Source organism: Tachyglossus aculeatus, chromosome 6 (assembly GCF_015852505.1).
Source record: "Tachyglossus aculeatus isolate mTacAcu1 chromosome 6, mTacAcu1.pri, whole genome shotgun sequence".
NCBI classification, from domain to species: Eukaryota; Metazoa; Chordata; class Mammalia; order Monotremata; family Tachyglossidae; genus Tachyglossus; species Tachyglossus aculeatus.
Window position 1 is genome coordinate 58,898,117 of NC_052071.1, and position 12,528 is coordinate 58,910,644.

A 12,528-nucleotide genomic window follows, 5' to 3' on the forward strand; every position below is an offset into this window, starting at 1 on the left:
TTTTCCAAGCTCTTAGTCCAGTGCTTTTCACACAGTAAGCACTCAATAAATACCATAGAATGAATGAATAAGGAAGAAATGAGAAAACATTCCAGAGCAGAGATGATTTACGTTCCTTCCCATCTCCCCCATTTGATTGTAAGTTTCATGAGGGAAGGGATCATGTCTATTAATTTTATTGTAAGGTCTCAAGGGCTTACTATGGTGTCTGATGGCCGGAAGGTGCACAATAAATACTATTGACTGATCGATTGATCGATTGATTTTAGAATGTGAGCCCACTGTTGGGTAGGGAGTGTCTCTATATGTTGCCAATTTGTACTTCCCAAGCGCTTAGTACAGTGCTCTGCACATAGTAAGTGCTCAATAAATACGATTGATGAGGATGATGATCGATTGATAATAGTGTTGATAATAGTATCAATCGATTGAGTGGGGGAGGAAGCAGAGTTTAGAAATCTGAAATCCACTTAGTTCTTGACAAAGTTGAAGTAGAGAGCTGGTAGGATTTCAGCGAGGTGACCGGCGGTCAAAGGAAGCGTCTGCTGGAAGTGTCTTGAGCGTCTGTTATTAAAGGGAAGCAAAGAGATACCGAAAAGGAAGCTGCCACCCTTGCAATTTGAAAAGGAGGCTTGAGGATCAGATTGGCAGCAGAGCGATGGTAAAAGAAAGTCCGCCCGATTCCTCAAAGGGTGGCTGAAAGGAACCTTTGAGATGGCTTTCAAAGCCAGCAGAGTTTTATTCAGCGCTGAAATGGATTAACTAAATCTCACCGAACCCTCAATCGAGTCTCTTTTAATAATAATAATAATGATGATGGCATTTGTTAAGCGCTTACTATGTGCAAAGCACTGTTTTTTGGCAGAAGGGGCGAGGATTTACTTAAAAAAAACACCCTCGTCGCTGTTTACGGGCAGCTTTCTAGTAGAGTGGTGCCATCTGAGCCCGGCCGACCCTAAATGGTTGTTCCGACTTTGCTGATGGATAGGCCATGGGATGCCTCTCTCCTTGAAGGTAATCTGGGTTAGGCACTCCAGGGGATCGAAAGCCCTGGAAGAAAATCGAAATATGAAGTGTTAGTAAGATTCATTCAGTAGAACGGTTGCTCACATTCAGTAGGTTCAGCGGGTTGGGTTAGGCCGACTCTTGAGGTCTTTGGTTTTAAAGATGACTGAAGTAGGAGACTGATGCTATTGAGGCCTGTCTACTTGTTTTATTTTGTTAACTATCTCTCCTTTCTACACTGTGAGCCCGTTGTTAGGTAGGGATTGTCTCTCTCTGTTGCTGTACTTTCCAAGCGCTTAGTAGAGTGCTCTGCACACAGTAAGCACTCAATAAATACAATTGAAGGAATGAATGAGTAGAAGCGATTTTCTTTTGGCAACTGTTTTTATTCATTCATTCATCCTACTGTATTTATTGAGTGCTTACGCTATGCAAAGCACTCTACTAAGTGCTTGGGAGAGTACGATATAACAATAAGCAGACACATTCCCTGCCCACAACTAGTTTATAGTCTACAGCCTACAGTTTTATGCACCCATTTACCCCCATTTGCACCCCATTTACATGTATAATACTAATAATCATTATATTTGTTAAGCGCTTACTTGGTGCCAAGCCCCGTTTTAAGCACTGGGGTAGATAGAAGGTTATCAGGTTGTCCCACATGGGGCTCACAATCTTAATCCCCATTTTACAGATGAGGTAACTGAGGCACCAAGAAGTTAAGTGACTTGCCCCAAGTCACACAGGTGACAGGTGGCAGAGGCAGGATTAGAACCCACGTCCTTCGAATCTCAAGCCCGTGCTCTTTCTGCTAAGCCACGCTTTTTCTCATAAGTAATAATTGTGGTATTTGTGAAGTGCTTACTAGGTGCCAGGCACTGTATTAAGCGCTAGGGTAGATGCAAGCAAATCGGGTTGGACATGGTCGCTGTTCCGCATAGGGCTCACAGTCTTATTCCCCATTTTATAGATGAGGTAACTGAGGCACGGAGAAGTGAAGTGGCTTGCCTAAGGTCACGCAGCAGATAAGTGGTGGAGGCGGGATTAGAACCCATGACCTTCTGTCTCCCAAGCCCGTGCTCTATCCTATTTTAATAACTTGTCTGTGTTGGTAGGTCACTCTCCGCTGTTACAGTTTAAGTTCCCTGTGAAGAGGAAACATGCGTCTTCTTGGTTTCCCATTTCCCAAGCACTTAGTGTTTATTGAGCTTAGTTCAGTGCACTGCACACATTAGGTGCTCAATAAATAGTACTGCTACCACTACAATTACTGACTACCTCAAAGGAATAAGTGCACCGTAGCAGTGTGGCCTAGTGAGAAACAGTGTGGGCTAGTGGATGGAGCCCGGGCTTGGGACCTGGGTTCTAAACCCGGTTCCACCACTTATCTGCTGTGTGACCTTGAGCAAGTCATTCATTCAATTGTATTTATTGAGCGCTTACTGTGTGCTTAGTACTGTGTACTATTCATTCAATCGTATTTATTGAGCGCTTACTGTGTGCAGAATACTGTACTAAGCGCTTGGGAAGTACAAGTTGGCAACACATAGAGATGGTCCCTACCCAACAGCGGGCTCGCAGTCTAGAAGCATTTCACTTCCTCTGTGCCTCAGTTACCTCCTCTATAAAATGGGGAGCAAGACTGTGAGCCCCATGTGAGACATGGATTGGGTCCACCCTGACTAACTTGTGTCTACCCCAGCGCTTAGTACAGTACCTGGCACTTAGGTAAGCGCTTAACAAATACAAATACCAACTAAAAATATTCTGCCAGCTTCACACACTTGGGAGGCAGTGAAGGAATCAGGGAATGCTCTTCCGACCATCCCGTGGGATATACGTGGGAAGCAGTGTGGCTCAGTGGAAAGAGCGCGGGCTTGGGAGCCAGAGGTCATGGGTTCAAATCCAGCCTCCCCCACATGTCTGCTGTGTGACTTTGGGCAAGTCACTTCACTTCTCTGTGCCTCAGTTCCCTCATCTGTAAAATGGGGATGAAGACTGTGAGCCCAACATGGGACAACCTCATCTCCTTGTGTTCCCCCCAGCGCTTAGAACAGTGCTTTGCACATAGTAAGCGCTTAACAAATACCAACATTATTATTATTATTATTATATACACGTGATATACGGCGTGTTGTGGCGTCGGAAGAAACGGCCATGGGTGTGGGTCAATCGATCAATCAATCAATCGTATTTATTGAGCGCTTGCTGTGTGCAGAGCACTGTACTAAGCGCTTGGGAAGTACAAGTTGGCACAGGGCGTATGATTAAAACAGGGAGCCCTGTGTGTGACAGGGATTGCGTCCAACCCGATTACGTTGCCTCTAAGCACCCCAGTGCTTACAACAGAGCCTGGCACGTAGTAAGCGCTTTAACGAACACCACAATTACAATTATGCTGCAGTGTGAGTTTTCCTCAACAAGGATTCAGCTCCCATATTCTGGGGGGGCGGGATGCACTGGGAACTTTTCAACAGATTTACATTTCCCGCCAACCTAGAAAGTATGAAGCAAAGTCCAAACATTAAAGGAGGCTTTTGAACAAATACAACCTGATGTTCTTTTTCTGATGTTGTAGACATGAAGTCCAGACTTTTGTGTCGTACTGTCAGTGGGCCTACCTATTGTCCAAATTAAACATTTGCCTGGAAAAATGTGTCTGCGTGTGTGAGTGTTATTGTGGCATCACCTCTTTTATTTCATAATTGGGAGGCAGTGAAGGAATCAGGGAATGCTCTTCCGACCATCCCGTGGGATATACGTGGGAAGCAGTGTGGCTCAGTGGAGCTCCCCCTTTTAGACTGTGAGCCCACTGTTGGGTAGGGACTGTCTCTATATGTTGCCAATTGGTACTTCCCAAGCGCTTAGTACAGTGCTCTGCACATAGTAAGCGCTCAATAAATACGATTGATGATGATGATGATGATAATTATAAAATTACAATTTCGGTTACAGCCTGACACTACCTAGGGAACTGCTATTGCAACAGCATCATTCATATATTCAGCCAACGTTATTTACAGCACACAAATCGCAGCCTACTCTTTCGGTTTGGTTGTGTTTGAAGGTTTTTGGTTTTTTTCTGTCAAATCTGAACTCTGCCACCACTGAAATAAAATGGCTTTTGGCCTTTGTAAATCTAGGGCACAGATAAATGTATCTCTCCTCTTCTAGACTGTAAGCCCGTTGTTGGGTAGGGACCGTCTCTATATGTTGCTGACTCGTACTTCCCAAGCGCTTAGTACAGTGCTCTGCACTCAATAAATATGACAATGAATGAATGAAAACCTTGAGGAGAAAAAAACTGGATGGAGACTGTATCGCCATTCTGGTCTAAAGTTTGAAATTTCATTTCCCTTCTCTACTGTCCCTTGTAAAAAAAAAACACAAACAAAAAACCCCACAGTACTGCTATTTATTATATGTCTGTATTTATTAATTAATCAGACATATAATCTGTGCTGGTCTTCACAGTTCAATATTTTGAAAATTGGCATTGGGTTTAAAAAAACAGGAATTCTGCAGAGTGCAAAAAACTGTAACAGACATCCTGCCTTCCAACTTGTTGGCAGGTTTTTGTGCTAAACAGTGACCAGTTCTTGGCAGAGACTCCAAGAGAACCGTTCCACTGGCCTGCTGTAACGGCATCCATCGAGATTTCAACAGTGACCATGTAAGTCCACGTGCATTGGCTAAAAATAGTAATAGTAACGGTAGTAGTAGTAAAACATTTATCGAGTAGCCACCTGCAATGCATCACTCTTGGCACTTGGAAAGAATTAAGCAAACGACAGAATCCCTGCCCACAAAGAGCTTATGACCATGGGAGATAATCCAATCCGTCACCAAAACCGGCCGGTCTCACCTTCACAACATCGCCAAGATCCGCCCTTTCCTCTCCATCCAAATGGCTACCATGCCAGTACAATCACTCATCCTATTCCGACTGGATTACTGCATCGGTATCCTTTCTGATCTCCCAACCTCCCGGCTGTCCCTACTTCAGTCTATACTTCACTCTGCCACTCCGATCATCTTTCTTCCCCTCTCCCCCTCGTCCCCCTCTCCATCCCCCCATCTTACCTCCTTCCCTTCCCCACAGCACCTGTGTATACGTATATATGTCTGTACATATTTATTATTCTATTCATTTATTTATTTATTTTACTTGTACATATCTATTCTATTTATTTTATTTTGTTAGCATGTTTGGTTTTGTTCTCTGTCTCCCCCTTTTAGACTGTGAGCCCACTGTTGGGTAGGGACTGTCTCTATATGTTGCCAACTTGTACTTCCCAAGTGCTCAATAAATACGATTAATTGATTGATTGATTGATCTTTCTACAGAAACGCTCTGGGCCTGTCACCCCCCTCCTCAAAAATCTCCAGTGGTTGCCTATCAACCTCCGTATCAAGCAAAAACTCTTCATTATTGGCTTCAAAGATCTCCATCACCTTGCCCCCTCCTACCTCACCTCCCTTCTCTCCTTTTCCAGCCCGCACTCTCCACTCCACTGCCACTGCTAACCTTTTTTAGCTGGAAAAGAGGGTATGAGGGCTTAGGGAACGCTCAGAATTATTTGAGAACATGGGGCCCTGCTCCTCAGAAACGTAAGCTTTACGGGGACAATTTGCTTGTATTTTCATTGACTGCAATGTCAACCTACTCCACTGAGAAATCCAGTTGGAAGGTGAGACTTTTGGGTTTTTTTTTTTAAAGAGCCTAAAATGATGGCATTTGTTAAGCACTAACTATGTGCCAGGCACTGTATTAAGTACTGGGGGTAGATACAAGCAGTTGGACCCAATCCCTGGCCCATGTGGGGTTCGCAGTCTCAATCTCAACCTATATATATGTATATATACACAGTCTTTTAGACTGTGAGCCCACTGTTGGGTAGGGACTGTCTCTATATGTTGCCAACTTGTACTTCCCAAGTGCTTAGTACAGTGCTCTGCACACAGTAAGCGCTCAATAAATACGATTGATTGATTGATTGATATATGTTTGTACATATTTATTACTCTATTTTATTTGTACATATTTATTCCATTTATTTTATTTTGTTAATATGTTTTGTTTTGTTCTCTGTCTCCCCTTTCTAGACTGTGAGCCCACTGTTGGGTAGGGACCGTCTCTATATGTTGCCAACTTGTACTTCCCAAGCGCTTAGTACAGTGCTCTGTACACAGTAAGCGCTCAATAAATACGATTGAATGAATGAATGAATCTCCATTTTAGAGATGAGGTAACTGAGGCCCAGAGAAGTGAAGTGACTTGCCCAAGGTCAGGTAGCAGACAAGTGAAGCAGCGTGGCTTCGTGGAAAGAGCACAGGCTCTGGAGTCAGAGGTCGTGGGTTCTAATCCTGCCTCTGCCATTGTCTGCTGTGTGACTTTGGGCAAGTCATTTAACTTCTCTGTGCCTCAGTTACCTCATCTATAAAATGGGGATTGAGACGGTGAGCTCCATGTGGGACAATCTGATTACCCTGTATCTACCCCAGTGCTTAGAACAGTGCTTGGCACATAGTAAGCGCTTAACAAATACCATTGTTATTATTATTATTATTAAGTGGCGGAGCCGGGACCTTCTGACACCCAGTCCCATGCTGTATCCATTACTCCACGCTGCTTCTCTTGGTCCCACTTACCCTGAAACACAAATATTGCCAAGTATCGACTTTCAAGAAACCTCAACAAGGTGAGAATTAAGACGTGGGGTACTTACAGCATGAGGCTGCAGTTGCCGGGGAGGACCTGGGTTCCTGGCCGGATAGTCCGTCTGGGGCCTAAATGATTCCCGAGAGCCGTACTGACCGTAAGATGGAGAGGAATAAGAGACCTCTTCCGTGGCCCCTTGTGTCATGAAACTATATTTGAGATGCAGAGGAATAAAAAAAGAGAAAATGACTTGCAAATGCCTCTCAATCCATCAGTCAGATCAACAGTAACGACCGAGCACCGATGGTACGCAAAGCACTGTACTAAGCACTTGGGAGAATGGAACAAAAGCTAAAGATGTGGAGAGTGTTTGGCACAATCCACTTAATAAGGGCAACAGGCCAAATGATTTACAAGAAACAGGAAAAGCATGAAGAACAAGGGTCAATGGGAAACAGCAAGTGTGTGGAAAAAGTAAAATAAATGAATATCCATATGTAGATTACTATACATCATCAATCCATACACTGATAATAAGGACATGGTGAAATAAGGCCTCAAAGTGGCATACCGGCTTGAGAACTGTGAGTAAATTACTGAGGAAAAGACCGGCGTGGTGCATTGCGTTCGAAAATGGAGCAGCTCTCTGCTAATAATAATAATAATAATAATAATAATAATAATGGCATTTATTAAGCACTTACTATGTGCAAAGCACTGTTCTAAGTGCTGGGGAGGTTACAAGGTGATCAGGTTGACACTCAGGGGGCTCACAATCTTAATCCCCATTTAACAAACTCTTCATCAGGAATGAGAGAAAAGGGGGGAATTGTCATCGCTGTGAGGAAGTTCAATAATAATAATAGTAATAATAATAATAACAATAATAATGTTGGTATTTGTTAAGTGCTTACTAAGTGCCAAACACTATTCTTAGAGCTGGAGTAGGTACAAGGTAATCAGGTTGTCCCACGTGGGGCTCACAGTCTTCATCCCCATTTTACAGATGAGGGAACTGAGGCCCAGAGAAATGAAGTGACTACGACAAGGTCACACAGCTGACAAGTGGCAGAACGGGGATTAGAACCCATGCCCTCTGACTCCCAAGCCCGTGCTCTTTCCACGAAGCCACACTGCTTCTTGGGTTGAAGTTTCCCACATCAACCACTCCAGCCCTGATCTCCCTCCTTCTCTGCAGCCTCACACTTCCTCCTGCCCTCAGGACATCTCTACATGGATGCCTGCATGTCCAGAGCAGAACTCCTTGTCTTCCCACACAAACCCTGTCCTCCCCATGACTTTCCCATCACTGTAGATAGCACCAGCATCATCCCTGTCCCACAAACCCCATATCCTCGGCATTATACTTGACCCATCCCTCATTCAATCCGCATATTTGATCTGTCACTAAACCTTATCTATTCAATCTTCACAAAATCGTTAAAATTGGCCCTTTCCTCTCCATCCAAACTACTATGATGAGCCAAGCACTTATCTTCTCCCACCTTGATTACTGTATCAGCCTCCTTGCTGACCTCTCTATCTCCTGTCTCACCCTATTCCAATTCATACTTCGCTCTGCTACCGGGATCATTTTTCTAAAAATAAAAGTTCAGTCCATGCTTCCCCACTCCTCAAGCACCTTCAGTGATTGCCTATCCTTCTCCACATCAAACAGAAACCCCTTATCACCGCCTTTAAAGCTCTCAGTCGGCCGGCCTCCCCTATCTTACTTTGCTCATATCCAGCGCTTAGTACACTGCCTGGTATATAGTAAGAGCTTAACAAATACCATAATTATTATTATATTATCTTGCTACAACCCAGCACAGTCACTTCGCTCTTGCAATGCTGTACTTTGATCTTGTCTATCTTGCCACCAATTCCTTACCACATCTTGCCGTTGGCCTGAAAATCCCTCCCTTTTCATATCAGACAAACCACCACTCTCCACACCTTCAGAGCCTTATTAAAATTGCATCTCCTCCATGGGACCTTCCCAAACTAAGCCCACATCTCCCCTACTCGCCCTTTCTGTCTCTTTGTCTCTGTCTCTGTCTCTGACTCTCTCTCTCTCTTTCTCCCGTCTGCGTTGCATATGCATATGTGAAGCAACGTGGCTTAATGGAAAGAGCCCGGGCTTGGTAGTCCGAGGTCATGGGTTAATGATGGCATTTATTAAGCGCTAACTATGTGCAAAGCACTGTTCTAAATGCTGGGGAGGTTACAAGGTGATCAGGTTGTCCCCCGGGGGGCTCACAGTCTTAATCCCCATTTTACAGATGAGGGAACTGAGGCACAGAGAAGTTAAGTGACTTGCCAAAGTCACACAGCTGACAATTGGTGGAGCCGGAATTTGAACCCATGACCTCTGACTCCAAAGCCCACGCTCTTTCCACTGAGCATGCTGGGTTCTAATAGTTACCTCATCTGTAAAATGGGGATTAAGACTGTGAGCCCCACTAGGGACAACCTTGTATCTACCCCAGCGCATAGAACAATACTTGGCACATAATAAGTGCTTAACAAATACCATCATTATTATAATTATTATATGCACTTGTATTTGTACCCTTTATTTACCCTACCCTCTACCCTCCAGCACTTAGTACATATCTTTAATTTATTTTAACGTCTCTCTCCCCCTCTAGACCGTAAACTCATTGTGGGCAGGGAACATGTCTACCAACTCTATTGTATTGGACTCTCCCAAGTGCTTAGTGCTCTACATGCAGTCAGAGCTCAATAAATACGGTTGATTGATTGATTGATAGATTGAAGAAAGAGCAAATAGTATCAAGTGCGGGATGCACTAATCATGACGACATGAGGAAAAGCTTATTTGTGTGTGAGATTCTTCCCTTGTTAGAGATGGTGTGAAAACTCTCCCTCTTCAATCAATCAATGGTATTTATTGAGTGCTTACTGTGTGCAGAGCACTGCTCTAAGTGCTTGGAAAATATAATACAGCAATAGAGACAATCCCTACCCACAATGGGCTCATGGTCTAGACTTAAAATTTAAATGAAAATTTTAGTCTTAAAATTCCTGCATGGCCTCAGTATTCACAGATTCCCAATCCTATGTGAATGATTCCCAAATCTACCTCTCCTGCCCTACCTTTCTTCTCCTTTGCAGTCTCATATTTCTTCCTGCCTTCAGGACATTGCTATTTGGAAGAGCTGATAGCTGTTCATCTTTATTCAGTCAATCAATCATACTTATTAAGCACTTCCTGTGTGCAGAGCACCGTACTAAGCTCCTGGGAGCGTGCAATATGACAGATTGAAAGACATAAACCTGGGAGTCAGAAGGACCTAGGTTCTAATCCTGGCTTCACCACGTGTCTGCTTTGTGACCTTGGGGAAGTCCCTAAACTTTTCTGTGCCTCAGTTACTTCATCTGTAAAACGGGGATTACGGCCCACGTCCTCCCCCGGGCCTAGAATGCCCTCCCTCTGCCCATCCGCCAAGCTCGCTCTCTTCCTCCCTTCAAGGCCCTGCTGAGAGCTCACCTCCTCCAAGAGGCCTTCCCAGACTGAGCCCCTTCCTTCCTCTCCCCCTCGTCCCCCTCTCCATCCCCCCCATCTTACCTCCTTCCCTTCCCCACAGCACCTGTATATATGGATATATGTTTGTATAGACTGTGAGCCCCCTGTTGGGTAGGGACTGTCTCTATATGTTGCCAATTTGTACTTCCCAAGCGCTTAGTACAGTGCTCTGCACATAGTAAGCACTCAATAAATACAATTGATGATGATGATGATATGTTTGTACATATTTATTACTCTATTTTACTTGTACATATCTATTCTATTTATTTTATTTTGTTAGTATGTTTTGTTTTGTTCTCTGTCTCCCCCTTTTAGACTGTGAGCCCACTGTTGGGTAGGGACTGTCTCTATATGTTGCCAATTTGTATTTCCCAGCGCTTAGTACAGTGCTCTGCACATAGTAAGCGCTCAATAAATACGATTGATTGATTGATTGATTGATTGATTGGGACAGGGACCGTGTCCAATCTGATTACCTTGAGTCTACCCTGATTGAAACACAGTAAATGCCTAACAAATACCATTTTTTAAAAAATAAAAAGGCATGTTCCCTATCTACAAGTGTACCCCTTATTCTCCTTTATGCTCAGCCAACCTGATAGCCGGTCTGGCTTACCTTTGCTGTAGCTGCAACCAACCAACAGGTTTTAGCTGGAGAATTCCCTCGTGACTCCCTAATCTCCACACGCTCTCACCTCTCCCCCTTAAAACAAAAATCCAAACAGATCTGCCTCGATGTTCTCAACCTTTCGGATTTCCAAAGTGATGGCTTACCTGAAAGATCTCACGGGGAGTTGTGATTGAGTTGGTCTCAAGGCCTTGGCATATGCCATCTGTAAGGACTGGTGCAGAAGAGCAGAGTTAGAGTCTGGCGTAAGGAAGGTGATTTATCTCACCAAGAAAACTGTCCCTAGATCTCTACCAGCTAGCCCGGAAAAGTATGGGACATAGAGGCAAGGTGAGCACCTCTTTCCGTGATTGTGGTTTATGGAAAAAGATTGTGGTTTATGGAAAAAGTAAACATCACTACTTCCAAAATGATGACTTTAAACCCGATCAGTGATGGACCCACCTCCCCCATCAGACTGGCAACACCTCGAGAGAGGGAGTCAGCGTGACTTAGTGGAAAGAGCCCGGGCTTGGGAGTCAGAGGTCGTGGGTTCTAACCCCAGCTCTGCCACTTGTCAGCTGTGCGACTCTGGGCAAGTCACTTAGCTTCTCTGGGCCTCAGTTACCTCATCTGTAAAATGGGGATGAAGACTGTGAGCCCCACGTGGGACAACCTGATGACCTTGTATCTACCCCATCGCTTAGAACAGTGCTTGGCATATAGGGAGCGCCTAACAAATACCATAATTATCATTATTATTATTCTCCTTGCTTTAGATTTCTCCATGGCCCTCTATCCGAGATGTGAGCTCCTTGTGGGCAGGAATGGGTCTGTTTGCTTAGAACAGTGACAGCGCTTAGAACAGTGCTTGTCACATAGTAAGCACTTAATAAATACCATCATTATTGTATTGTACTCTCTCGATTGCTTAGTATAGTGATTTGCACACAGTAAGCGCTCAATAAATACGATTGAATGAATGAATGAATGTGGGTCTTCAATCCTGTCTCTCTCCTCACCAGATTGTCAGCTCCTTGAGGATAGGGCCTGTATTCCTTAGTTTTACTGTGATGAAAATGGTGATGATGGTATTTGTTAAGTGCTTACTACGTGCTAAGCACTGTTCTAACCGCTGGGGAAGGGACAAGGTAATCAGTTTGTCCCACGTGGGGCTCCCAGTCTTAATCCTCAATTTACAGATGAGGAAACTGAGGCACAGAGAAGTTAAGTGACTTGTCCCAAGTCACACAGCTGACAAGTGGCGGAGCCGGGATTAGAACCCACGACCTCTGACTCCCAAGCCCGTGCTCTTTCCACTGAGCCTTGGGCTTAGTGTCCTGCATGCAGAAGACAATCCCATCTGATTGATTTGTATCTACCCCAGAACTTTGAACAGCGCATGACGATCAATCAACACATCGTATTTATTGAGCACTCACTTTGTGCACAGCACTGTACTAAGCGCTTGGGAGAGTTCAATGTAACAGAGTTGGTGGACACATTCCCCACCCACGATACGTTTACAGACTAGAGCCAGGAGACAGACATTAGTAGAATAGAATAAATATTATGGTTATTGACAATATGGTTATTTATATGAAATATTGTTATTTTTAGACTGTGAGCCCACTGTTGGGTAGGGACTGTCTCTATATGTTGGCAACTTGTACTTCCCAAGCGCTTAGTACAGTGCTC

At 44.2% G+C, this 12,528-nt stretch overlaps 1 protein-coding gene across 1 annotated transcript in view; it reads right to left on the bottom strand.

Moving 5' to 3' along the window:
• Positions 1-824: 824 nt before the first annotated feature.
• Positions 825-12,528, bottom strand: part of LOC119929615 — a 36,837-nt gene continuing 25,133 nt past the window's right edge. Inside the window, exons 5-7 of the mRNA XM_038747790.1 lie at positions 10,998-11,065; positions 6,738-6,879; positions 825-1,050 (exon numbers count right to left, since the gene is read on the bottom strand). Coding sequence (XP_038603718.1) covers positions 922-1,050; positions 6,738-6,879; positions 10,998-11,065 — 339 coding nt within the window. The 3' untranslated portion in view covers positions 825-921. The remainder of the gene's footprint in view (positions 1,051-6,737; positions 6,880-10,997; positions 11,066-12,528) is intronic.